Here is a 27455-nt window from a genome sequence, read left to right on the forward strand (position 1 = left end):
CACTTCAGTTCCTCAGCCACCCTGAGTCTCACTCTCCTCATCATTGAAATGGAGCTTATTGGCATGTCCCCCTGTGACGGCCCCTACCCACACTTCAGTGATAATCTGAGCCTGGCTCGGTGCCTGGCACATTATCACTCAATAAATGCTTGTGATCTTTTTGACTACCTAAAGACATTTTACACTTTCGAAGCACATAAAGAGAATCAAAAACCCTCTGCACGTCTTTTCCTATAATGTCCTACAGTGAGAAAGATTTTTGGTATCCATCCTGTCTGGGGCATATAATAGGTATTTCATAAAGTTGTGGATTGAACTGGAAGTACAGTTATTTTGGAGGATAAAGTAGGTGAAAATTTTATTTTCAGAAACAAAAGCACTAAAACAAATATTTGAAGAATCATATTGGAAAAAATTGGATAAATGCTGTAATATCAATGACAATGATATTTTATACTTTGTCAAAAAACTTTATGAAATACAAATAGTATTTCTGTTGAATTAAAGAGATATTGTGTCATTTTGTTGAATTGACTAAATTGACAGTTTCTGGAAAACATCAAGGTCAATCAGAAATCTCTGGAGGGAAAAAATGTTGTGCGCTATGAAAATGCTTAAGAGAAAACCATCTGACAAATCTATTTTGTTTGACCTTAATTTCCCATTTTAAAATTTAAAAATACTTTGAAGTCTAAAATGTAAATTATCAAGATATTTTAAAATTTGTTTTTGAGTGACAGCAAACTAAATAACATCAATATTATAGGTTTTCTTTCCCTAGGGCATTAAAATTGTAATCTGTACCTTCATATTTCTTGCTTTATATTAGCAAAGTGGAGACGGATCAAAGAAGTGCTGCTTCAGATGTTCTAGTGGAAAATTGAGAAAACCATCTCCAGTGTCTAATTAAAAATTAGACCCATCACTTACTGCATTTTCAGACCGTAAGATGCACCTAGGTTTTAGAGGAGGAAAATAGGGAAAATTTTGAAGCAAAAAATGTGGTAAAATATTTAAGAACATCCTTTAAAGCAGAAATCCGGTAGTGAGCCAGGTAAGCTACATTCAGACTATAAGACGCACGCCCATTTGCCTCCCAAATTTGGGGGGGGGAAGTGTATCTTATAGTTCGAAAAATATGGTAATAGTTATTGTGCATATTTGTAAGCTTCTATTACCAGGTTGCTTACAGTGTGTGTGTGTGTGTGTGTGTGTGTGTGTTTTAACCCTCCCAACAAAATCTAGAGCTAAAACAGGCCTTATGTCCTGAAGTTGTAACCTGCTGGTTGGCACTGTTTTGTCCTACAAATATTTCTCTCAATGAATACTTCAGACTCAAACTGCATATTGGTAGCTATATTTAAAACCAAAAAATTCATCACATAATAAATACATTTTATGCACATGTTAACTTCGAATTTACTTCAGAAAGCTATTTACAATATAAATAATTATAAATGGGAACACTTTGCAAGATATCATTGACATAGCTAATGTTTTCTACTTTACATTCCAAAGTAAAAGTTCAAATTACAGATTTATACTACAATGTCACTACAAACTTTACATTGCAAGATGGCATTTGAAATATTGGCAATCAGCATCTTCTTTCACAAATATAATCCTTTTTATACATGTCAGTCAAAAAACAAACATAAAATATTTAATCTTTTTTGAAGTGCCTACTCATATGTTTCATTTTTTGAAATTTGTCCCCTTTGGAAAAGGAAAGGAAAAAAGTTACAGTACTTCTAAAAACTTTTCACGCCATTTCATTTCTTTTGAAATATAAACACGCCAGGGTTGTTGGGTATAAATTCAATTGTGATTAAATGTGTTCCAGATCACAAATTTGGACAAATTTTCCATGATATAGGTTTATGAAAGCAAAGCCCCATGCAGCAAAATTACAATAATTAAAACTATAAATTTGTTTTAAATGATTACTTAGGATTTCTTATGTGAACCATCAGTTTTTGAGAAGCACAGCAGAATACAATCTTGTTTCTTGCTTTACAATCGCACGTGTGCATGTTTGTGTGTTGACATATATGTAAATATTACATCACACATGTGTGACATGTGTGATGTGTTTACATTGTATTGCATGTGTGGATATATGTCTACACACATACAGCCTTTCTGCATACAATCTTAGAGAAGGAACTCTGAACAAACCCCTATTTGGATATGAGCACAATCTTACGTTTTGAGTGAAGCACTACCCGTACAATTCTTGTGCGCAAGAAATGAGCACCACTCGGAAATTTCCCCCAAGAACATTTTCTATGTAAGAGATCCTTTCCATATGTTCATAGCTGTTCTGTCATTCATCTAAACTTTAGAATGATAATGAATGTTTTATCCACAATGTATTTCCCAGTAAGAACTAATAGATTTTGCTGTCTTAGAGTCAAATAAATTCCTATTTGAAAAAAACTGGCATTTACATAAAAGTTGAATCACTTACTTAGAGAACCATAGGATGTACGTCTATGTCCTGTGATGTGAGTGAAATAGGGAGTCAGATTTGGGCATTCAAATGCTTTAAAGAGAGTATATTAAGTTATAAGCTACCCACTGGGCCAGTGAACCCCAAAATGGCCAAATCCTCAGTTTTCCAAGTATCAGCATTCACTCTGTCACTTCCAAATTCTACCAGTATCAATAGAATTCCACTGAACATCTTAGCAATGTCCTGCTCTTGAAAGAGAGAGGGAGAAGGGTGGCAAAGGGGTGAAATGGGGAACCCCTGTAATAGTGTCAACAATAAAAAGAGTGGGGAGAGAGCTATAAAATATCACACTTGTATTCAGAATGTCTCTATAGCTGTAGTGTCTTCTATTAAATTTAATTGGTCTAGGTCTTGGGGGGAAGGCCTTTTTCTAATTTTAAAATATCTCTGCATATTTTCCAAATGATCTTTTATTGAATCAATCTTTATCCCCACTTTTTAAAATGGAGCATATTATCCTTTTCCGGAAGACCCCATTAAAGCTTATTTTAAGTGGATTCTCTGCCCAGAGGCATCAAGTGGCAGCAGGGTATAGAGAAAATTAAGAATACCACCCAATGGAAATAGCCTAATCCCATAAAATAAAACCAGGAAAGAGTGAGTGGGTTTACTGAAGGCAAATCATTTCTTGCCTCCTGTCTCATTTTAAATGTCATATCAGCATGGAGCCATATTCTCTTACATCAGGCAATTACAGTTTTAGAAAGCTGGTCCTTTATATTCAAGATAGTACATCAAAAGATGGAGCTGAAGCGCACCTACATGTCTGACCTGTAGTGACTATAATAATTATATCATGCATCCAAAAATAATTGGTCAAATCTGTGTATTCTCAATAATAGTTTTAACAAAAATTTTCCAGAGAAAGACAGGGGAAATATTATTTCTTTGGTCATCCAAATTTTTAAACTAGGTAGGGCAGGCAGGTAAAATGGGCAATAAAGATATTCTTACTATTACTAGAAAGCATGAGCTTTCTTTATCTAATGAATTGCTACATATTGTAAGAGTAACTGGACAGAGCACACTCCTATGAATCCCCAAGGTGATATATAGATCATGCTTCTCTCTCTATTTCAATCAAGTATTATGATTCTCAGCATTTAACAAAGTTATGGAGATCAAGGATTAAAATTAAAGCCAATTTAAGTTTAATTTTAACTGATTGTTATTGGGAACATACATATTTTACATCCCATATTTTAGAAAGACACAGATGACATCTTCATTATGAGGCAATACGTTCCCACACAGAACAAAATAATGTAGATTATTACTATATGTTAACATATGTATGTGTACAATATATTAAAAAGTTACCTTGCCAAAAACTACCCCAACTTATCTTGGGTCATTCTGCAATAATCATGCCATGTTGCAAAAAATGTGAGCTATATAATACTGTGGGCCTGTAAGGTATTATATGTAATATAAATATGCTACTATAAAATTATTGACATATAAAGTAAATAAACTGTATTTAAAACTGGGTCAATCTATCAAAATTTTTAAGATGCAATTTAGTTAATTCTGTTCTCATTTTAAAATATTGGCCTTACCATTTTAAGGAGCATTATTCCTTCTGATTATCCCCTGTTTGTAGAGTGTATAATTTATTTCTTTCCTCAATTCATTTTTTCCATGTAAATACTCCACTGAAATTTCTTTAATGACAGTCTTTTCTTTGATATCAGTTCATTTTCCTAAGATTCTTTCTTTATAGCATCTGTCTCTGACCTTTTCAGTAGAATGTGTACCATCAATAAAACCCATCTGTATAGACTTCCTTTCCAAAACACGCCGTATTCTTCAGATTCTTGTGTCATTGAACCATTTATCCATCTACAGAAGTCTGCAAAAACCTTTAGCATTCCTAAAACCTTACTTCATGTTGCAAAATGATCGAAAATTAATTTTAAGTATTCCAAGGGCTTCTCATAAATATTTTTCTCAAGATTCTGGAATACTTCTGCTTGTATAATTCAATACGTAGTTTTTATCATTTGAACTTTTTTGAAAGTATATCTAACCTCTAACTCTCTCACTGACTTGCACTTTTTCCATTGACAGCACAATGTTGCTCTGTCACACCCAAGACAAACGTATTTCATTTTATGTAGCCACTTTTCTCACGTACAAACAACCCAGTATTCATGTCTCAGATTATCATCATTCAGATTGTCATCTACCTATGGATTGCCAACAACTGTGTTATGTGATGAAAATATATTACTAATCCCTGAGTGTTCAGTGTCATGGTGTCGTCAAAATTATAAGTCAATTTCTTCCAATACATTCCTTCTAAATATGGCAAGAGTTGCAGGCATGGGACTCCTAGAAAACATTAGCTATGAAACTTCTTTAATCACTTAGGTCACTTTGATTACTAGAGAAGAGTGCATTAAATAAATCTTACTTATTTTTCTTTTCCCTCATCAGTTTCTACCATCTTCATATTGGCTGAACTAGAAAGTTGTCTGTAACTAGCCATGCCTAAAAGAGCCCATGCATCTGCTTAAGTTACAAAGCATCTAGACCTCTGTATGAGTACCGAAAAGCCAGAGTGGTCAGTCTTGACAACTCACAACAGAGTTAACTGATTAACAAGTTCAGTTCTGCTGCACCACTGAACCACGGAACAGAACACTAGCACTGCCACACAGATAAAGAAATCGGGGCCCAGGAGTGATGAGTGATACATCTGTATTCCCACAGTAAGTTATAGGCAGGGCCAAAAACAGAACCCAGAGATCTTGGCATCTAGTCTGCTGGTTTTTCTCCTGTTTCACATGAACTGAAGACCAAGTTTATTGTTTGTTGTTTGCAAACAGTAAGGAAAATGAGTACTTTGCCTGTTCCTTCAGTTAAAGTACTATTCTTGCCGTTCAAATTCCCTATCAGCCTAAGCTTTTATCTTAGAATCTCTCCTGAGGTTTTCCACATGTTGTCACATTTGCACATCTGTGCTTTGAAATGTCCTCAAACACTTAACTGCTATCATGTAGCACTTCACTGATTTCTGTTAGTTTTTGTACTTACTAGACTTTTTTCTTGGTGAATTGGTTTGAGTTTTTTATTTGGTTGATTTTATGAGCCCCAAATATGTTAATTCCACATTCTGACCCTTAAATTAGTTTTGAGATATTACTTCATTTCCCTCTGCCTCTGGCCTATCTTCACTGTTTCCAATCGGGCACTTCAGGTCTCTGGTGTGTGTCCCAGCAGCTCTGTACTTTCCCTTAGAAGAACCCTTACTGACACGTCCGTGTGGTCCTGTTCCTTGTCTAACTCAAAAGTAAGGAAAAAAAATCACCACTTCCTGATTGCTTTTAATGGATGCTACATCAAAACCCATTCTTATACCATATCCATAGCTACTTCCCTAATTTATACCTGACCCAAATGAGCTGGCTGGTTAGAAACACAAAGAAGAAAACAGTTTCCAAGATCTCTCTCTCTCTCTCTCTCTCTCTCTCTCTTTCTTAGTTAGCTTGGGAATGAACATTTCTTCAACAATTTTAATGTTCTCAGGTTAAGGAAAGTTACCCACCTAGGGCGTATGTATGGTACATAGTCTAGATTTCTGCACAGACAGTGGAGACTGCAGTTTGTCACTAGCGGCTGGTATGTGTGTGAGTGTCACTGGATCATCACAGCACGACGTTGTCATCCCTCAGTCCTTCCATGTGCTACACATGCTTACTTAATCTACACGATTATTTTTCAACTCAAAATTTATCTATTCTGTTCCCATACAATTAGAGGGGAAATTTTTATATTCACTTTAGCTCCATTATCTGTGTATAACCTTGAATGCTAGTGCTGTTTTCTTTGATTTCAAAGGAACACATGTCAAACACCCAGTAACTTAAATTATCCTCTCTAATAATCTGTAGCATAGGAAATGCTGGTCATTGGGGCATTAAACTATAAATATGTTTCAGAGATCTTTAAAGAACCAAATACTTCAGAAAAACATCAGCTTCCATTGGTTATTATAACAGATGTTCCCTTGTGTCCTTGTGCTGGGTCTGGCTGCATCCTGAGATGGGAAGTTACCTCAAAATGTGAGCCATTACAGCCCAAGGAATAGTTTCTAATGGTTTCACTGTCATATAAGTGCTCCAAGGCATATCCAGTTAATGTGTAAGCATGCTTATCAAAATACTGCCGGTGAGAGCCAAAGCAGTTTGGAGAGATGGCAGGATGGTCTCCTGCTGTCTGATGAGGAGACATATCCGAATGGAGATAGTCCTTAGTTAGGATCAAACTGGATTTTGAAATGCGATCCGAATTGGGACTGCTTATCCGAGACAGCGCAGTGGGACTGTTGTCATAGTCATTTTCATGGGGGCTCAGCATCTTTCCCTCTCTCTGCTGGATATGGTCACATGGTGAAGTGTTGGCAAGGGTGGAACCATGGCAGACTTCGCCTGTCGGTGGGGCCTGTTGGTAGTTTGCAAAACAGAGGGCGTGTTTTTTCCCAGCTCCGTTAATGGAAGCCAGTTGGTCTGGGGGAGCTTTCCTTAGCTGCAATCTGTTCTCTTCTTCTTTAATCATTTGCTGGGTGGCTCTTATCAGAGTTTCAATTTTGCTAGGTTCATGTGGGCTACTTTGATACGGCTCAGTGCGATATCGTTCACCTGATTCGCTGGCCGACCCAGGGTCTGGAGAACTGACCACACTCTCTTCATCCCAATGACCTCGCCCTAGAAACAAGAAAGAGTAAAAGGTAAGTGGTTTTGAAATTCACCCCCCAAAATGTAAGTGTATTTCTTTTTTAAAGAAACCTTGTATCTTTCATTTTTCATATATGCACCAATATTTGAAAGACAGGCTTCCCCCATGACAGAGTGTCAACAGAGTATCAACGTATTGTTCTGGAATTCACAGTTCTGTGGCTTTTAAGTCAGCTGAAGACTGTAACAAGTCTTTTAGCAGGTAAACCTTGTTTGTGGGTTGTGAATGCCAATTAGAAAAACAGTGAAGAGTACCTATACCTCATGTATGCACATCACTAAACCTGTCAGGCTGTAAATAATGAAAGAAAAACGCATAGCATTTGGCTTATTTTATTTTCTAGAAAAGTATCATATTAAATCGATGCTTAGAAAATGCTGTCATTTGGGTTTGAGGGAGATGATGATAGAGGGTGGACTATTTTCCTGATTCCAACTAAATCAACTAAAATGTCAATATTGCTAAATGTATTTTTAGTAGAGTTACAGTAAAGAATCTAATGTTAATTTTTAAACTGTTTGAGGGTTAAGAATATATATACCTTCTGATATATGTATAATAGATATGTACATATGTAGACATGTACATGGATATATATATCTTGTCTCAATCAAAGATATAAATATTGTCTTCTCAAATCTAGTGGTAAAATCTCAGTTTTACATATAATCATAGAATAACTCATATCTTAGAATGTTTCTGAAATAAGGTAAAGGATAAATAAACATTTTAAATGCTAATAACAATGCATTCTGCCCTAAGCAGAGAGATCTAATATGCAGGAATAGTGTATCCAAAATATGTTCCATGAATTAAATAATTCTCAAAGCAGTCTGAAGTCAATATGAAAAGGGAGAAGAGGAACAGGAACCCATGAACGCCATAAACTGCTTGACGCAGCAAAGCCCTAGATCACACTATTCACTACTTTCCTTTTCCCTTCTCTTCTTTTTTTATTTCTAATATTTTCTTCCAGACCATGTACATAAGCAGGATTTTCACTTCGCTCCATTCTTTGGCAAGCCATTGTTCTTTGCCCTGGGCTTCCATCACCAGTCTAAGAAACTAGAGAAACTCAAAGCAAGAGGAGAAAAAGAGAAAAACGGAAACCATAGAAGGCAGGCAGGGCCGGGTGGTGTCTGGCAGAAGACTTCATGGGTGCGCACAGCACCGTCCAGCACACTGCTCACCCTCCTGGCGCCAAGGAGAGTACGGTGGGGGCCATCAGATCAATGTTAACGTCACTGACTTTCAGTGAAATAGGGAGAGTTTCAAAGCCCTGACTGAATCCAACTTTGAAATGGACCGAATGGGCTCCTGGACCAGTTTACTGGGGAATGACCAAAGAAGAGTGTTAGCAGCACTAAAGGCCTCCACTGCAGTGCCCATTTCTGGGCGTTCATAAAGCCATGTAATAATCTCAGGGCAAAAATCTCAGGAGGTTCTACATACCTCTCGGTCCTTTACTCACAGGGGACACAGCGAGTTGCCACAATGAGGAGGGAAGGGGCAGTCACTGGCATTTAATGCCCAGAGGCCCGGGAAGGTGAGACTTCCTGGGATGTGAGTGATAGGCCGTGAAACAAAGACTGCACCCCACACACACATGCCAACAGTGACCCCAGAGACAGGCGCAGCTGGGGGAGCCCCCAAACCACTTAGGTCCACATTCAAGCATGAGAATGCAGAAGAAAATAACACAAAAAAAAATTAAATACATACATTATACAAATTCAATAGACTTATTCAACAATTCACTTTAACTTAATTTCTACACTTGTTTGATGCTTAAAATGGGAATCATTTTTACTCGCCTATCCAAAATAAATATGTTTGGTAAACTACTAGCAAAATCGATGCTCTTAAAGAGGGTGAAATTGGTTTTCTAAAGCCCACTGGTGAGAGTTTCTGTTTTGTAAATCCAGGGGAGAAAACCACTGGGTCAGCCGCCGCAGCGCGCAGCCTGGAACAGCGTAGGCCTGCCCAGGGGTCCACTGCGGGAGCTCGGCGTCATGTCAACTGCCCTTACCGTGGATCCTGTGGACCGAAGCGATGTGAGGCATGCTGTTTTCATAGGCTTCTCGGCTTTCTGGGGAGGCCTTGGTCAAGGGCAGGGCTGCACGAGAGCCCCACCAGGGCTCCCTCCCCGCCTGCTGCGTCCCCAGGAAGTACCTGCCGGCCTCACAGCGGCCTCCCTCACAGGCCTGGGTGTGGAAATGCCTCTCCTCCACCAGCCTGGAGGGGTCGAGCGCGAAGCCATAGCAGAGAGCGCTGCGGTCGGAGAACTGTCTGTAGGCGCAGGACGCGTCGTGCTGAGAGCCTGGCCTGTCCGCGGGGTCCAGCAGCTGCGGGGAGGCCGTGTCTGTCAGGGGACTTCCGCCCCACTGGCTGTCGTGATCAGATTCCGATCTTTCTGTGTGAAATCCCGAATACTGAAACCAAGAGGGTGAAAACGTACATTTAAAAAAAAAAAAAAAACAGCCTTTTTACTCTGCAACCTCTCCTAAGGACATAGTGGGCTTAAGGCACCTAATGAAGACTCATTCTAGTACCAGCTGGGCATCCCTGACTTGCAATCAGTAAGCAGTCAGGCAAAACAAAATCCTTTTCCTGCTGAAAGGAAGAGATGAAAATAATAAACATGGATGGAACTAAATGCCAGGCACTCTTGAAAGTGCTTAATGTGAATTACCAACCCCCCTCCCCACCCACCGGTAGTTCTTATATTAACTCTTTAACGGACATATTAGTAACTCATTGTATGGATAGGGAAGTTAAGGCCCAAAGAGGAAAACCAATTTGCCAAAAGCCACAGAGGTGGCAGGTGGCAGCACTAAACTTCAAACCTAAATTCTCTATCACTACCCAAATGGTACTGCCAAAGGAAGAGTCCAAGAAAGCTTCATATATTACTTATACCTGCTCTTTAATTTGTTTTCTGAATTAAAAAATAAAACAAAAGTAGGGTTAAGAAAGGCATCAACGTATGGCACCCTAGCTTTTTTTAACATGATTTTTTAATCCTCACCCAAGGACATGCTTATTGATGATGCTTTACATGGGACTGTTAACTCTGAGGGCTGTGCTGGCTATATGGTAGGGTAAAAGCTTACCTAACTCATTGCAATATAACTTCTAAAAGTCTTGCCCATATAAGCTGGCCCTGTTTACTGGGGTGTGCTTCTTGCCTTCTAAAGTGAACCTCAAATATGCATAGGATCATCATGAAAACCAGCTGCCGGCCATGCTGTGCCTGTTTGGAATCATGCTGCTTACTTGTTGCCAGAGTATTTGGTCTGGTGTTGAAGGAAACGTACAAGGCTCAGCAGACCTCTCTAGGAGGTATGCTCAGTGTGAAGGTCCTCATGACCACTAAAATTAGTAATGCAATTTTTACCAGTTTTTGGTTACCTAATGCCAAACACAGGTTTAAATACTATATAGAGATTTCCTGCTATGACAATAATAGCCATTTACTGAGAAGTTATTATGTGCCTGTCAATGTGCTAATCATTGTGTGTGTGTGTATATAAATATAAATACATATATAAAATTAAATCCTCATAACCAGCTGGACAGTAATACGTCTTCATTTTATAGATGAAGAAACTGTATCACTGAGAGTTTTAATAGGATGGTACGGCATCCCACAGTCTATCTGGTCTCAAAGGCTGCACTCCAAACCGTGGTTTTACACTTGAGAGAAAACACTGTTAAGGAAGAGAGGAGAGAGAAAAGGATCCAAGGTCAGAGAGATTTCCAGAAAAGTGGCGGGAACTGCTTTATAGTCTCAGGAACCAAAATATAAGTCCATTTTACGTATTCATTCTTAGCCCAGATAAAAGGAGGAATGGGTGTCCGTCGTGGTGTGGGGGTGGGAGGAAAATAAATTCCTAGAGTCCACAGTTCTTTACTTGTCATGTGCTAGTTGAGCAAATTTTACTCATAGTGAGACCTTCACAGGACAAGGTAAACTCTTTCCTTCACACTAGGCCCACCCTGAGCAGAAGGAAGAATCCTGACTTCCCCACTCAGTGCAAATGTGCAGCTCAGTTTAGGGGCTCCTGGAGCCAGAGAAATGAGGTGCAGAAGTTCCTCCGAGGAGACTCCAAAATACACTAATAAAAACATCATGCTCGGGACAGAGTTCTGTGTAAGTTCTGGGTTCAAGATTTTTCCATTACCTTTTCTAATTATTACTTTAGTTATTTTCCAAATGTACATATGGACTATTTGCACATTCCATCAAGAAAAAAATAATAGTAAATCCATCTTCTTTCCCTGCAGGACTATAAATTGGGTACATCAGTACATCCCAAGCTCTGTTTTCCTACATCACACCTCCACATGGCATCAGCCTTCTCTTGCCATGGACACCAGCCTCTCGTTTCACGAGATGCCACCTTCGCTTTCACCAAGCAATTGTTGCACCCTCTCTCCTACTGCGTGAGAATCAGAGTGCCATACATTTGCCCTTCAGTAACACCATCCACGTACTTGCCTAGGAAAGATTCAGATCATCGGTGCTAGTCCAAGCTAGCAACTGTCCAGACTCTGCTTGTTTTGATAAAAGTATAAACCAGGCCTATTTCTGAAGTACTCCAGTCAAGACTTTTGAGCCCTGTTGAGAGGGGAAAAAGCTTCCCATGAGTATATATGGGAAAGTGCTATTGGCGCAGCAGAAAAGAACATTCTGTCCTCTGCTCACACAAAAAATTCAACACAAGGTAACCCTGGCATGCATGAGGTATACATTTCAAGAGCTCCCAAAGAAGAATTTGAGGGATAAGCTTCTTGTCAATAGTCAGGAAACTATAACAGCAAGTACACTGCCATTCAAACAGGCAGAAATCAGGTGATTAAGTTAGACCAAGACCTCACATTGCTCTAGAGGCACAGAGGAAAAGCCTAGCTGTAAACCTTTGTTTTTCAAGCCCTGTAAACTTGCACCGGTGTGCATCATCCAAGGCCTGAGCTACACTCATCATTCTGAAAGGAACTGTACCAGAAGTGAACTCTGTTGAGAACACCTGAAGCCCATAATTTGATCTGAACTATTTCAGGTGTTCATTCAGTATTTGAGGACAGGGAGAGAGCAGAGAGGGGAGAGAACAGAGAGAAGAAAGGGGAGAGGGCAGGGGGCAGGGGGCAGGGGGCAGGGGGCAGGGGGCAGGGGGCAGGGAGGGGAGGTCGCAGCCAGCCATTGTGTGCAGCACGTGTCACGCAGTGAATGAGTGCTGCTCCACAAGGCTCCTGGTCTTTCCCACACCTACTGTGGCTGCTTACTCCACGCACCATCTTAGCCAAGTGATTGAAATTCCTTTTCCCTAAAGGAAAAGGGTCATCATGATACTTCACCTCCCGAAGGCTGATCCAGAAAAGGAGCTACGTAATGGAAGAGGCAGTGGGGACAGGAAGCTAAGGGAACTTGGTTCCAGGACAGTCCCATTTGTAACACTCAAGGTAACCAGGGACAAATTACTTTCTCTTTCTTAGCCTCATCTGCAGGATGATGTATTGGTTAGATTAGACTTTCTCTAACTTTTCTTTCAGCTCTAACATCCTAATCCATTTCAAATAATCCATAAATATTATACCTTCAGCATTTGGTATCCTTTCTAGTGTTGAGAATATGATTTTTATGCCGGTCCCTATATTTCACTTATTTAAAAAAGATAAATTATATAGGACTACAATCCATGTCCAAGAATTCTTAATTGTCATGGTTATAAGAAGAAATTATATACATTATGTTTTTTTCTATAATGTTAATTTTATAAGTGCCCCATCATAGCACAAGTTTTAGAGGGATTACATGATGCCTTTTGGTCAATACATTACTACGGTCTAGAGGCTTCTGAGTATGAAGAGTAATGGCAGCCATTTGAGTCTGTATCTCTCTACACGTCCTTCCCCTAGTACCTATAAGGTCGTCAAAAAGCACAAGTTAAATCACAGGTGACCCGTGCTGTCAGCATTACTAGGAGGTAGAAAACATGCCAAACTTCAAACTTCAAGTAATTTATAAGCTTAAAACAAAGTACAACAGCAGCTGCTATGAGCCTGTGGGAGCAGAGAGAAGGATAAGAGGGAGTTTAAGAGACTCCCTGAAAAAGAGAGAGGAAGAGAGAGCACAAGCTTAGGACATTGGCAAAGCATACAAAATCATCACAAATGCCGAAATATGAGCACACCATCACCCACAGCCCTGGCCATAGTAAAGGGGCTCAAAATCAAGCGAAATCCGAAGTGGCAATTTCAGACAAGTGTCATTTCCATAAGAGACAAAAGTAAATTGAGAATGGATTAAGTCCCTCACACACAGCAGTGAAAGGAAAGAAGGAAGAGGGGGAATTAAGGGTCCAGCAACCAGGAAAGAAAAACAAGACAGGCAAATCCTATCTTTCCTTCTTCCTCTCTCTACCACCATCATCATTCATTTACAAACTGTATTTCACATACTGACAGGAAAGAGTGCTCTTGAAATAGTAACCCAGTCCATAAAATGCCAAGGAACGGGGGAAAAAATTAAACTCCTATTAAAACTGCTGTAGGAAAAATACATGAAAATGCAAGTACAAATGTCCCAGCTGGATAAAGGTTCTCATCAAGTAACCAACCACAAAATAAAGGAAAATGACAAAACAACAAACACTCCAAATTGTAATAAGTGCCCTCAGCAGGCATTTGGAGACACACACACGTGACACGCACACATGGGCACAGCTCCTGGAATCACAAACTTAAAACTAAGAAATGGGCAAAGAAAAAGCACCCAATGATAACCATAAAACAGGGGAAAATGCAACAAAAACTGACCAATGTCAAAGAAATTGAATAAATCTTTACTTAAATTACAAAGAGTGAAATTATAAATTACAAATTTTGAGAAGGGGAAGAGATTTAAATGAAAATTTTAAAAGAAATTGAATAAAAGCTGGAAAACATGTAAGGAAACAAAAATTGAAAACAGAAAATAAAAAGATCAGAGTTAAAAGAAGACAGGAAGTTTTCAATAATGTATATCATTTATATAGAAGGAAAAGGAACTAGAATTGTTAAAACAATTTGAAAAAAAATGATAAAGTCAGAGAATCTATCCACCCAACTCAAGACTTACCATATGGCTACAGTAATCACAGCTGTGTGGTATTTGTGGGGAAATAAATACACAGATCAATAGAACAAAACAGAGAACCCAGAAATACACCCACACAAATATGCCCAACTGATTTTTGACACAAATGCAAAAGCAATTTAATGAAGGAAAAAGAGACTTAACAAATGACACTGGAGTAACTGGACACCCACAGGCATAAACAAAATGACCCTCAATCTAAGTCTCATACCTTACACACAAATTAAATGTAAAAGGTAAAATTGTAAAGCTTTTAGAAAATAACATGAAAGAAAATTTTTAAGATCTGGGGCTAGAAAAGAGTTCTTAGACTTGATACCAAAAGTACAGTGCATAAATGAAAACTGATAAATTAGACGATCTAAATTAAAACCTTTTGTTCTGCAAATCATCTTATTAAGGGGTAAAAGATAAGCTACAGAGAGGGAGAAAATATTTGCAAACCACATATCAAAAAAAGTACTAGTATCTAGAATCTGTAAAGAACTCCCAAAATTCAGTAATTAAAAAAAATGAGCAAAAGACATGAAGAGACATTTCACCAAATAGGTAAATAATCACATGAAAAGATGGTCAACATCATTAGCAATTAGGGAGATGCTAATTAAAACCACAATGAAATATTACTGCATTCCCATTAGGCTGACTAAAATAACAAATAGTGACAATACCAAGTGCTGACAAAGATATGGGAAAACTGGGTCACTTGTAAACTGCTGGTGGCAATGTAAGGGTACACCCTCTCTAGAAACCAGTTTGGGAGTTTTTTAAAAAACTTAACGTGCAACTACCATGTGCAATCTTGGACATCTTTTTCCAGATAAGTGAAAATTATATTCATACAAAAACCTGTACATGAGTGTCTATAGCAACTCTGTTTCCCACTTCCTGGCTCTCTTTCATTGTTCTCTTTTTTTTTTTTTTAAATCCTCACGAGGATATATTTATTGATTTTAGACAGAGAGGAGGGGAGAGAGACAGAGAGAGAGAAATATTTATATGACAAACATCGGTTGCTTCCCATATGCACCCCAACTAGGAATCAAACCCACAACCTAGGTATGTGCCCTGACCAGGAATCGAACCCACAGTCTTTTGGTGTATGGGACCACTCTCCAACCAATGATCCACCTGACCAGGGCTGTTACCATTCTTTTTTAAAAATTACTTTTAATTGTGGTAATATATGCATAACATAAAACTTTCAAACTTACCCGTTTTTAAGCATATAATTCAGGGGCAGTAAGTACAATACATTCATATTTCTGTGCAACCATCACCACCATCCATCCCCAGAACTCTTTATCTTACAAAACAGAAACTCTATGCCCATTAAATGACAACTCCCGTAACTCTCCAACCCTTGGAAACCGCCATTCTGCTCCCTGCCTTTCTGACAGAGGAAAAATGAATGAGCCCCAGAAATTCCCAACCTCGCCTGGGGTCGGGGGGTTCGGAGAACCTAGCCACCTCAGAGATCTTTCTGAAATCTTATCTAATTATGTCACTCTCTTGCTTAAAAATATCTTTTTCTGTCTTTCTGTCTGCTCGTCCAATAACACAGCAATGCCACCTATATAAAGCAGAAACTATAGGAGATAAAGGGGGAAATAGACAAACATCCAAATAATAGGAGAGTAAGACATTATTCTCAGTATAGGACAAGTAAAGGAGATAAAAAGAAGAAGAAGAAAAATTATACAAGACTTATAAAACAAAATCAATCAGTTAAATGTTATGGTTATATATCAAACTGTACACACTGATAATAATCGATCTTAGTGTATATAACTAATCATCAAAATTAATTAAAATGTATTAAGCCATAAATAAAACCTCAGAAAATTTCATGAAGTAGAAATATTATAAACAATGCTATCTGATCACAATAAATACAAAATTAAAAATTTAAAAGTCTTTCCATCTGGGAAAGATAGCTATTAAATAACTTTGAGGGAAATAGGCAAATACAAACATGAACTACAGAATTTCTGGGGAAAAGTTAATAAAAATAGTACATACTTGGATTTATGGGTTACACAGCTTAGACACTTGAATCAATAAAAATGAAATGAAAAATAAATTCAGTTCTCAATTCAAAAGTGAGAAAAATAACAAAAGAAGACAAAAGAAAGCACAATATAAATGGTCAAAAGACAAATTGACTATTCACAGAAAAAAATTAAAATAGCCCTTAAACATATGAAAAGATATTTAACTTTTAATAAGATAAATGCAAATTAAAACAATGTTGTGATACCATGTCTCAATGATCAGATTAGCAAAAATCCAAAAGTTGGACAGTGCACTGTTGGGCAGAGAGGGTGGGGAAACGGTGCTCCCACATAGTGCTGGGGGAAATGCAAGCTGATGCAACCTCGATGGAGGGGAAGTTGGCAACACCTCACAAGAAAATGCAGTTTTCAACTTCTAAAGAACAGAATTAGGCCAAGCAATACACATTGAAGTATTAGGGTTTGGATAAAAAGGCATCATATATGGAACCCACTCTAACCTGGTTCAGAAAAAAATAAATAAGGGAAGATGGAGGGGGAAAGAAAGAGAAAAAATAACAAAGCAAATATGGCAAAATTAACGTTAAGCACTGATAAACATAGGTTTAGTATACAGGAATACTCTACTATTCTTGCAGTTTTTCTTTATGTATGAAATCATTTCAAAATAAATGTTTTAAAATAGAAAAATCCTGTGTAGTAAACTTATTTTTGTAGAATAATTAGAGACAAAGCCATTCATTTAAAAAAATTTTCTGAAGAAATGGAAAGTTGCTCTATAACTGAATTATTTAAATATCTTTGTATTTACTGATTGTTAATATTTTGTGCATAAAAATGTAATTTAAAGTTACTGACTAGGGTTCCAGTAAAAACAGCACTGGGCTTGAATATGGAAGGACCCTGATCTACTATTATCCAATATGACCTGTACAAAAGATCGCTTTCCTTGCGCCTTGATTTTCGCATCTTCTTGGTAGACACGGACTACTACACCGTCGGACTGCAGTGACGAACGAGACAACAGCAGGCGTCACAGCAGTCTTGAAGGTGCAAGCATGTTTCAGATACGTGCACTGCAAGTACGGCTTCTCGCTTAGTGACTTCACCGTCTTCAAAAAAAGATTTTTCTCCTAGACTGTATGTTCTAGACACCATATATTCAGTCCCAGCCTACAGGCATGTAAGAGATAAAACATATATGTTAAAGGATGAGATATCAACATTCCAACTGCAAAAAGAAATCTGTTCCCTGGCCAGTTACCTCAACACTCAGCCTTTCTTCCAAATGCTCTGATTTTCAAAGCTAAAATGCACTTTGGTACCAACAATTCTTACCACCTAAACTTTGATTAAAAGTCCAAAGATCTGTTTTAAAAGGTAGAAAGATAATGAGAACTGTGATCCATCAGAATATATCTAAGAACTACAGTTGTTTCTCCGTGATTGTTGGTGTCTATACTATCTTCACGGAAAACAAAATCATGTTCTAGCAGCTGTAGAATATCTGCTCTTCTTCCTTTGAAAAGGTAACAACACTTTCTCTTATATTTAAGGCTATGGAACTGAATGAGTTAATTTCCTATTTTAATTGGGTGCATCAATCCGGTGAAGAAAATTAATTAGTTTTGAAAATTAATTTTTGGTTAATTTTGCTAAAACCTCTGTTTTTCTTTTAAAAAATTGGCTGTTATTTAGAATGCTCTGCACCCTAATTTACCTATATTTCTTATTTAAAATTTAATTTTCAAAGCAGACATTCATTTTGGCAAATTAAAAAGTGAGTCAGGTGAAGGACGCCCTGGCTCCCATACACACGAAATCAAATGCTGCCCTCCAAAGGTAGGCGAAAGCTGAAGGGCAAAGAGCTTGGATGACTACCCCAACTGGAATCCCCAGCGCCGCTTTGGGATGCAGCTCATGAAAGGCTCATTCCTTCTACGAGAGCTAATACCTCATCTGGTAAAAGGTCTGAACCATCATTTGGGGCTTTCTGTGCATCCAATAGGAACTACTTACAATAATTCCTTCTGTAACTTGTTCTAGTATTTGAGTGGCTACTATTTGCAAGGCAATGTGTCAAGTGATGTGAGAAGCACAGCCCCACCTTCCAGGTGTTCACATCAGGAGGATTATAAACAACTTTATAAATAAATAAAGTTATGTTAACAAAATATAACTTTAATACAAGTTAGGAAATGCCAAGGACCCATAGAGAGAAAAACATTATAGTTGAGGAGTCCACAGAAGGGAGCCATTAGTCTGTCTCTTAACACTGTGGTTGCTTATGAAGAGAAAAGGAACTATGACTGCCTAAAAGGCAATTCTCCGTAGGATTTGCAGGTGCTAACTAATACCCATAACAACAATAATAACTATCATTATCAAATACTTGCTATGTGTTAGTCACTATGCTGAGATCCTATAGACATTATCGTATTAAAGGCTAAAATCATCTTAAAAGTATCAAACCCTTTACAGATGCAGCAAGTGAAGGTCAAAAAAAATTTGCCCATTGTTATATGATTATGAAGTTTAAGAGGAAGGATGCAATTCTAGATCCCTCGCTCTTTCCAGTACCACTGTGCTTATCTAGATTTAGGTACTTACATAACAATGACGGTGCGGTCCCATCCTCCAAGCAGTAACGCATCCCAAGTCCCCAAGCATGTTTATACAAAGGGGGCTTTTTCCAACCTCCGCATTCCAGGAAACCATCTCCACACACCCTTGGGTGACCTCCTCTCACCACTGAAGCATTCTTTACCCCAAGCACACCCCCAGATATTCACCACAATTATATCCACAGATATTCCCCTTTTGATAAGAGTCACAAGCGTCATCCCTGCTGCAACAGCTTGCTCCAGGCAGGTGCTTGGCATTCATCTAGATGTGGCAGAAACCACCCAACTCAGGAAAAATGCCAGATGTTCCAACAATAGATGTTACAGTTATCTATTTTTATTCTGGCAGCTCATCAAGGTTTTTATCATTTTTAGCTGTAAAATGAAGAGAGAGACCCTCTTATGGTAAAGTCCTGTTTTCCATGAAAAACTTTCACTCTCTCAAGCATGAGCAGCTTTCCTCTTGATTTGTGTCTGAACCATGAGAAAAAACATCACAGATGCAGACCGCATTGTACTAAGAACATATGCATGCTTTTAAATCACTTTTATCTTAGTTTTTACTAATGTAACCCTGAAACATAAAATATGTTCTTTTTTTTCATTCACTGTTATGGGAAGAACAGATGGTAAAAGGGTTAGATTAAAGTAATACAGCATGTCCATTAAAATAACCCCCACTGCTGGGCTGCTCCCTCAAACAGGAGTCATGTTTACTATAAAGAACGGCTTTGGCTTCCACACATTGGAAATTACGGGGGGGTCCTCAAGGATAAACGTCAGGGTAAAAGAGAAACTAATGTCAGAATCAAATGCATTTTAAAATGACAATTATGCAAGATATTTTGCTAATCTGAGAGGCTGACTGAAAACACGTGCTTGTGATAATGTAACTGAGCAGCAGTCAAATACCAGAATGCGTTTCTAACCCCAGTAAACTGTAGCATCTAGAAATCATAGCCACCTGAAACTGCAAGAGGATCTCAAAGAGACATCTAGTCTGTCAGTGGGCTTTCTACATGCCTGTGCGCCTACTGAGGGCAGGTGGGAGTTTTTGTGTTGTCGCTTCATTTCTAATTTATTGTCTTATTAATCAACAGCAAGAATAATTTTTACAGAAATATATATATTAAGAATGGCTAAGGATAACATGATTTCTATACAAGACTCTCAAATCTTAGCTTTGGAAAAGAACCCTCGTGAATTTTTTAATGAAATTCAGTTTAATGACATGTAGCTCCAAAACAGTTAAGCTAAAACAAATAAAAAAACAAACAAACAAACCTTCCTCAGGAAAACTGGAGATTGGAGAATGCATTTCAAAGAAGAAAAATCAATCTGAGTCACACTCCAGAGTTTATGATGGCTTCACTAGAGGAACTGAGCAATAAATATTTCCATTTATGCTATAAATAATTAGAAAGCAAATACTGACTCACAGTTCAATTATTAGAAACTTTAAATATTTTGGTCATGTCGTCCTTCATTTTAGAAAGTGGTATAAATTGTCAGCTTCTCTGAATCAATTTTTAAGAATGTGTTCACAAGATTTTTCACTCATTTTTCATTTCCTTCATTCAGAGTTCATGCTATTATTTATTGTGACATTGTTTTTAACTTTAATCCACATTTTAGTTATTTTTAGTTCAAAGAATATTCTGGTGAGAAATCTTTTATACCTGTAAAATCCCTGACGTATTTCATGAACTAGAAACATGGGAAGTTTTTTAACATGCCTTAAATGTGGTTTGAAATGTCATAAGCCTTCTCTTAATCCACCCCCCACAGTTACAAAAATGTTCCTGGGATTTGGTTCACTCATTTTTCTCACAGAAAAGTAAGCACAGTGGACATCTCATTAGCTGTCAGGGTGATGTACAGCTGGAAGGGAATCGGCACTCGGACCAGAGGCCGGGTTTCCTCCAGTGTAATTCTATCGGGAATCTCCTATAGAGGTCCATATGGAGAGAGCTGTTCCCAAACCGTGAAATCCACAGTTCACATCCTTTTGGAAATCCAAAGGTAAAGTCCTAAAGGCTTGCTGGAATTTTCATTGCACTGAACATTTCAAACAGGTAATAAACACAGAGTAAATATTTAGATATGCTTTTTAGTGCCCTGGCATACACAGCTACAAATGATCAAGGCTATCCCAACTTGCATAGATAATACAGAAATAGCTCTAGCCCACTGGGTAAATCCTGGGTTTCCAGGAGCAGTAGCTGGTTTTTATGGTAATCTTCTATTATGGGCTTCCGGCATAAGCCAGATCCACTTCCATCCTTCCCCCGACACTCTCACTCTGATTTTTCACATATAAACGGCAGATTAGATGGGCTTGGATTAGATGTGTACAGGTGGTGCCACCTGCTCCAATGCCTTACTGCAGCTTTGTTTGGTTGTCCACTGGTAAATTCTGGGTCTGGACAAAGCACGGGCTGTGCGGGCGGCTCTTCGGCAGTGTCCTGTGATGGAGCTAACAGATTGGCAGCATGTTACTGGCCTTCGCACACTGAAAGAGATCTGGTGGATTTGCACTTTTGTGAAGGGAAATTGAAGTGCAGAGTCCTCTACTGAGGTAACCAATGTTGTCTGCAAGCAGAAGGATGGACCCTTTTCTTCTTCTAAGCCAAGCTCAATAAAATAATAAGGAAAACTATCATAACTATCTATTAAACAGTATACATCAGAACCCTGACCTTCAAACACAGCAATTTGATGAACTCCAGTGTGCCAAAGGGGTCTCTTAAATATCTGTGAAGGATGGAAGAGTTAAAGAAATCTAGATTTCTTAAAGATATCCAAATCCAACATTCTTAACTCCAGAAGCTTCCCGCTGTGTGTCAAATCCCACCAAAGACTGTCAAATAAGGCACTGCTGTCTTCAATTTTACTGTTTAGTTTTAACTAAGTTTGATTTCATAGATTTCGTTAAAATAAACTTTCCTGGATACATTTTGATGCTGTGTTCAGCCATTCCTTCTTTGTTCCACTGGGCGGCGGAATCATAAATTCCAGCCATCAAGTCCATGAAGCTAGAAGTAGAGGCCTGCGTTTGATTTAGCACAGCTGTTCCACCCGCTGCCCAATTTCTTTTTTGATACTACATCTCCCCCAGATCCGAACCATCCTATGTTGTGGAATAGAGATGTGTTTAACATGAGCTATGCCTTATAGCCAAGGGTCTGCGGGGATGCCAGGTGACTCTGCAGTTGTGCTATGGGGGTATGGAGGATTTAAATGCAACAGGAAGTGTGTTCTCTGGCAGAGGCCACAGTAGACTCCAGCTAGAGTGAGAGCTGGTGTAGGGGCAGCTGAGGGGGTAGGTAGAGGTGAAGATGTAGCCTGGATCAGAGTGTAGGGACTGGACCTTCCTCTATAACCCAGAGGAGCATCTGTGGGTTTTGTCAATAGGGCCAGTGGTGATGAGAGCATACGTGACACTCGCAGTGTTTCGGAAAACGGACTCTGGCAGGAAGGCTCAGAGACCAGAGGCCCAGTTAGGAGAATGGGAATGTGGTCAGAATGTGGGGGACTGTTCTGGAGAACCTGGAGCCAGACAAAGACAGTGCAGATGGGGCAGAGAGGAGCCAAGGGCCAAGAAACATCATGAAGGAACATGACCCTCAGAGGTCTTTTAGGTCCTGAGGACCACAGGCCAAACCAAACAAAAAAATATTTTAACAGACTTTCCCCTTTCCTATACAAATCTATCCCTCATAGAGCACAAAACTACTAAAGGTGTGGCACAAAAATGTATGTAGCTTATTAAAAGAAGAATAAGACAGGGACCTAGAAAGCAGGTACTAACCACGGGAGCTGAGACCTGGAACTAGGGATGTGCCCGTAAACAAAGACTGTTCCTGAGGTGGAAGACAGAGCCAAACAGCATTTCTTGCACAGATACATCAGTACAATTATTTTGTAATTAAAACGCATGCACAGCAAATATCAGCTGTCACATCTTTCCATTGTTGCACTGGAAATGACAGAGGGAACCTGAAGACTAGAAATCCCACCTTCAAGATCGGATGGGGATGGTTCTCTGCCCCTCGAGTGTGAGCCACAGAATGCTTGCTCAAAATTCTGTTCTTGAAAGAGCCTGTAGCTTCTACCATAACTAATTCCTCCTCAGCGCTTAGGTGTTCGGTTTGTAGTGAAGGATGTGGCATTTGTGAAATCATCTCTAGGTTAGTTGTGTATGTATCTTTTGCCTCTTAACATCGGTTATAAATTCCTTAGTAGCAGAATATTTTCTCTCCTATGGTGTTTATACATCTAAAGACAACTAACAAAGTATTCCCACTCTCTTTAATGTATGTATTTATTCAACCACTCCATTAACATTTAGTGAGGAAATATGTGGAAGACACCATAATAGATGCTGGGGCAGGTCAGGGTGGAAATTAAATAGACATGGCTACTACTTCCAAAGAGATTACAGGCCAAAAGATAAGATATGACATATCCAGAAGGCGGTAGAATATACATTATTTTAAATAGAGGCCAAAAGGAAAGATATCATGATAGAGATAGCACTCAATCTGGGCCTTCAAAGATAGGAAGAATTTTGAAAAATGCATGAGCTCAAGCATGGAAGTAGGGGAAGACAAGGCATTCAGCAAATAGTGAGCGGAGGGGTCTGTCTGCATCACAGGGTTCAGGTAATTTAGGACCAAATTATAGGTGCTCTTGAGTGACAGCTAGGGCTGTGGAAGGTCTGCAAGCACTGACATGATCTTTTAAGGTCAATCTGGGAAGGAGGGCAGACTGGAGAGAAAACTTCCCAAACTGGGGAGAAAAGTAAGATATGGTACAATGCTCCATTAAGGGAGTTCTTAGGATACAGGCAATTGGAAAAGAAGGGTAAATGAGTGAAGAGAGAGAAAAACACAGCTGGGATATTGAGCATCAGTCTGGTCCTTGAAGGGGCACCCAAAGGGACTTTATTACCTGCCATCCCATAGCCCCATTGCAAACCCTGCAAACAGGAATAAACTTGAACCTACTGATAACTCCCCATAGCATGCAGGTCTCTAGGCCTAGAGGTCATTCACTGTCAGCCCCCAACTCCCATCTCCAGACCACTGCTGAAAGGGCAGGTCAACCCCCCAAAACAGCATCATTGCCACCACCATATGCCTTTACTGCATACATACCACACTGTTTATATTCCCCATTTACATTTCTATCTTCCCACTGTATCTGTAAGCCCTCTGGGGCAAGGACTATATCCCCAAAACACCCCTTCACTCCCATTTCTTTCTCCACCTACCTATCACCTTCCTGGGCTCTGATTCATTTATGCAATCATTCAGTGTCTACTAAAGACTTCTGGGTACCCAGGGCAATCTGGTTATCAAGAGCAACATCTCCTGTCCTAATGGACCTGAGAATCCCCATTAACTGCACCCCCCAGATTTCTTCCTTTCAGCTTCTCATTTTTTCTAAGTTTCATTCCACCTCCCTCACCTATGCCATTGTTTTTATTTTTTCCTCTCATTGGTCTTTTCTTATTCAATAATGTCCGCCTGCCTTACTAACAAATCTAATGTGACTAAATGTAGCCATCTGTTTATTTAAAATTTTTGAGAGATTTGTTGTCATTGTATTCTCATTCTTGGGAATACATTTTTTGTAACATATACCAAACTATATGTTATTATAATATAGTTAGAGTCAATGAAACAGTACATATAATTAAGATGAGTAAATTAACAAAAAAGCAAATGGCCCTATTTCTAATCCACATACCTAGTTTATCTAATGTAAATATGGACTTTACCTTTGCTAATATCTTTTTTTTTAAATGTTAGTATATCTGCTTTTATTTATTTATTTTTAGAGAGAGTGGAAGGGAGGGAGAGAGAGAGGGAAAGAAACATCAATGTGTGGTTGCCTATCGTGCACCCCCTGCTGAGAACCTGGCCCATAACCCAGGCATGTGCCCTAACTGGGAATTGAACCAGCGACCCTTTGGTTCATGGGCCAGCACTCAGTCCACTGAGCCACACCAGCCAGGACCCTTTACTAATATTTTATACTATCATGCTCCAAAGCAAAGTAAAAGACAAAGAAATTTCCTATATTGGCTTAGGGAGACTGCACCAGACACCACCACTTTTGCCTCTCCCCTTTGATATTCCCTTCTATCTCATCACCCCTTCTGTCCATCACACTTCCTAAAAAGTCACCTTTCTCTGTGGACCCCCTTAATCAGACTGCTCCTTTACCCTGCATATTGCCTCAGCAAGTTCACGTGTCCTTTACCACAGACTTCAATTGTCTATTTCAAACAAGGAACCCAGGTTCCTCCTGAAAGTCATGTGCCCAGTGAGGATACAGATGCAGGGATAGTGACAGGTAAATTTGGGAGTCTAAGAGAGCTGATTAACGGGGAAGTGTGGGACCAGAGAGCGATCCCATAAAGTGATCGTGGAGAAAACCTGTTAGTAATCAGGGAAGGATGGGCACCAGGCAACAGCCCCTGGATGCCTCTGTTCGCCCATCCATATAATGTTTAACTCAGAGCAAGAGTTAGTCAAAACCAAAGCACAAATCTGTAACACAGACGTCTCACCTTATTGAGCAAAATGTTTTAACTTATGAAGATGATCGAGAAATACCATAGAGGTCCATTCTAATAATCTGATGTTTCTACAGACAAGGGAAACTAATCTCAAGTTCATACATGAGTCAGAAAATATAAATAAGCCTGTATTCTTGAGAATAGAGTATATTACACTGTACTGTGAAAGAATTTCTGAAAAGATAACGCATTTTTTTGCAGTATGGATTAATATTTTTCTTGTTAACAGTTAAGGGTTACATATTTTCATGTTACATACAAAACATGAAATGAAGGAAGGGATAGTGATCCTGGCTGTGGTAAAAGTACTACTATATATAAGGGAAAACTCTACTTGAGAAATTCTTGGTCCTTCTTTTCTCTGTGATTTATAAAGTCAGCATTGCAGTCACTGGTGTATTTTTGAGGCCAAACAAACCTTTGCAGAAAGAGAGTTTCCACATTTACCAAAAGGAAGCCAGATTGCTGGAAATGAAAATTAAGAGGGTTCTGTGGGATTATGTAAAGCAACAGATGTGGAGTAAAACCTGCAAGTGTTATAGTGTCTCTCTACCAAGTGATTAAATACTTTCGGATTTCAGAAGCATACACTGTCTCATGCATGCACTGTTGTTGCAGAATTATATAGTCGATTGGTTATTAGTGACTGGGGAAAAATGAAAGGAGGGCATAATGATGCAGTAAAACAAGAGGGTACATACTGTCTGTGATAAACGTAACAACTATAAACATGCCAATATGAGAAGTTTAAAAGGAAACTGGAATCAGGAGGCAATTTATTCATGATCAACATGGTTAAATTATGTCAGGATAACTTCAACTGTATTAGAGTAGCTATGACTAGTTCCACAAAAATAGATGCAAGATATTTTAGCAATTACTACCAACAGTTGCTGGAAATAAGGTCTGAGAAATAAATTCTATGCTCAGTATTTAAAATTCAACAGAACTATGAAAAACTAGGTTGCTATTTTCATGCATATAAGCCCAATAACTATGAAATACAACTGTCATAACAGGAAGACGGCCGCTATACAGCAGCAAAGTAGCTACCTTCAGAGTCTTTGGCATTAACTATAATATTTCTTCCAACAATTTTTCTAAAACAATTCCACTTTCATCTCTCTTATTCCAAGTAATAGCAGGAGGTACAAAGGCGATTGAGTCATTCATTAAGTGACTCTAATATAATCAAGTCTAAAATCACTCCCAAGGGCTCCCATACCAGAAGGGGACCTGGAAGCTCCCCTGCCACTGCAGACAAACTGGGTGGTGGCAGTGAACTACAATCTGTGCACGTCTTGCCTGTTGCCGCATGCAACACATGCACAGATCAGGGTGCCGCGGTAATTCCCGAAGGCAGTGTTGCTGTTGGCCATTCATCAGACATCTGTTAGAAATGTCGACAGATGTCCAATACATAATAGAGCAAAGAAACAAATAAACAATATTGATGGAATCATTGAAACACCATTTTTATAACTAATAAAAGGCATAAACCTGTTGCCCTATGAGCTAAGTTTTGCTGTAGAAACTGCCTCTATAAAAATATGGTGAAAATTTGCATGCTAAAAATATGTAAACACTGAAATAAGCAAAAAAATTTATCTTTATTTTTGAGAAGAGAGGAAGAACTATTTAAAATTAAATACAAATAAAATCTTAATCATTCAGTAAGTAAAAATGCATTTATCATGTGTCTATTAATAATATATAAATGAAAATGCAGTACAAGTGTATAATTAGCTACAAAAGTAACCTTTAATTTTTATTAAACTATAGTTGACATACTATATATTAGTTTTATGTATACACTACAGTGATTCAACAATTC

The 27455-nt window shown here is 38.7% G+C and overlaps 1 protein-coding gene across 3 annotated transcripts in view; it reads right to left on the reverse strand.

Annotated features, from left to right (window-relative positions):
• Positions 1-1341: 1341 nt before the first annotated feature.
• The window catches only part of SIM1 (SIM bHLH transcription factor 1), a 70083-nt gene continuing 43969 nt past the window's right edge, over positions 1342-27455 (reverse strand). For all 3 annotated transcript variants that reach the window (XM_053914348.1, XM_053914350.1, XM_053914351.1), the window contains 2 exons: positions 9285-9687; positions 1342-7224 (listed from right to left, as the gene is read on the reverse strand). In XM_053914348.1, the coding sequence (XP_053770323.1) occupies positions 6494-7224; positions 9285-9687 (1134 nt within the window). In that variant the 3' untranslated portion in view covers positions 1342-6493. The remainder of the gene's footprint in view (positions 7225-9284; positions 9688-27455) is intronic.

The sequence above is a fragment of the Desmodus rotundus genome, chromosome 11, assembly GCF_022682495.2.
Source record: "Desmodus rotundus isolate HL8 chromosome 11, HLdesRot8A.1, whole genome shotgun sequence".
NCBI classification, from domain to species: domain Eukaryota; kingdom Metazoa; phylum Chordata; class Mammalia; order Chiroptera; family Phyllostomidae; genus Desmodus; species Desmodus rotundus.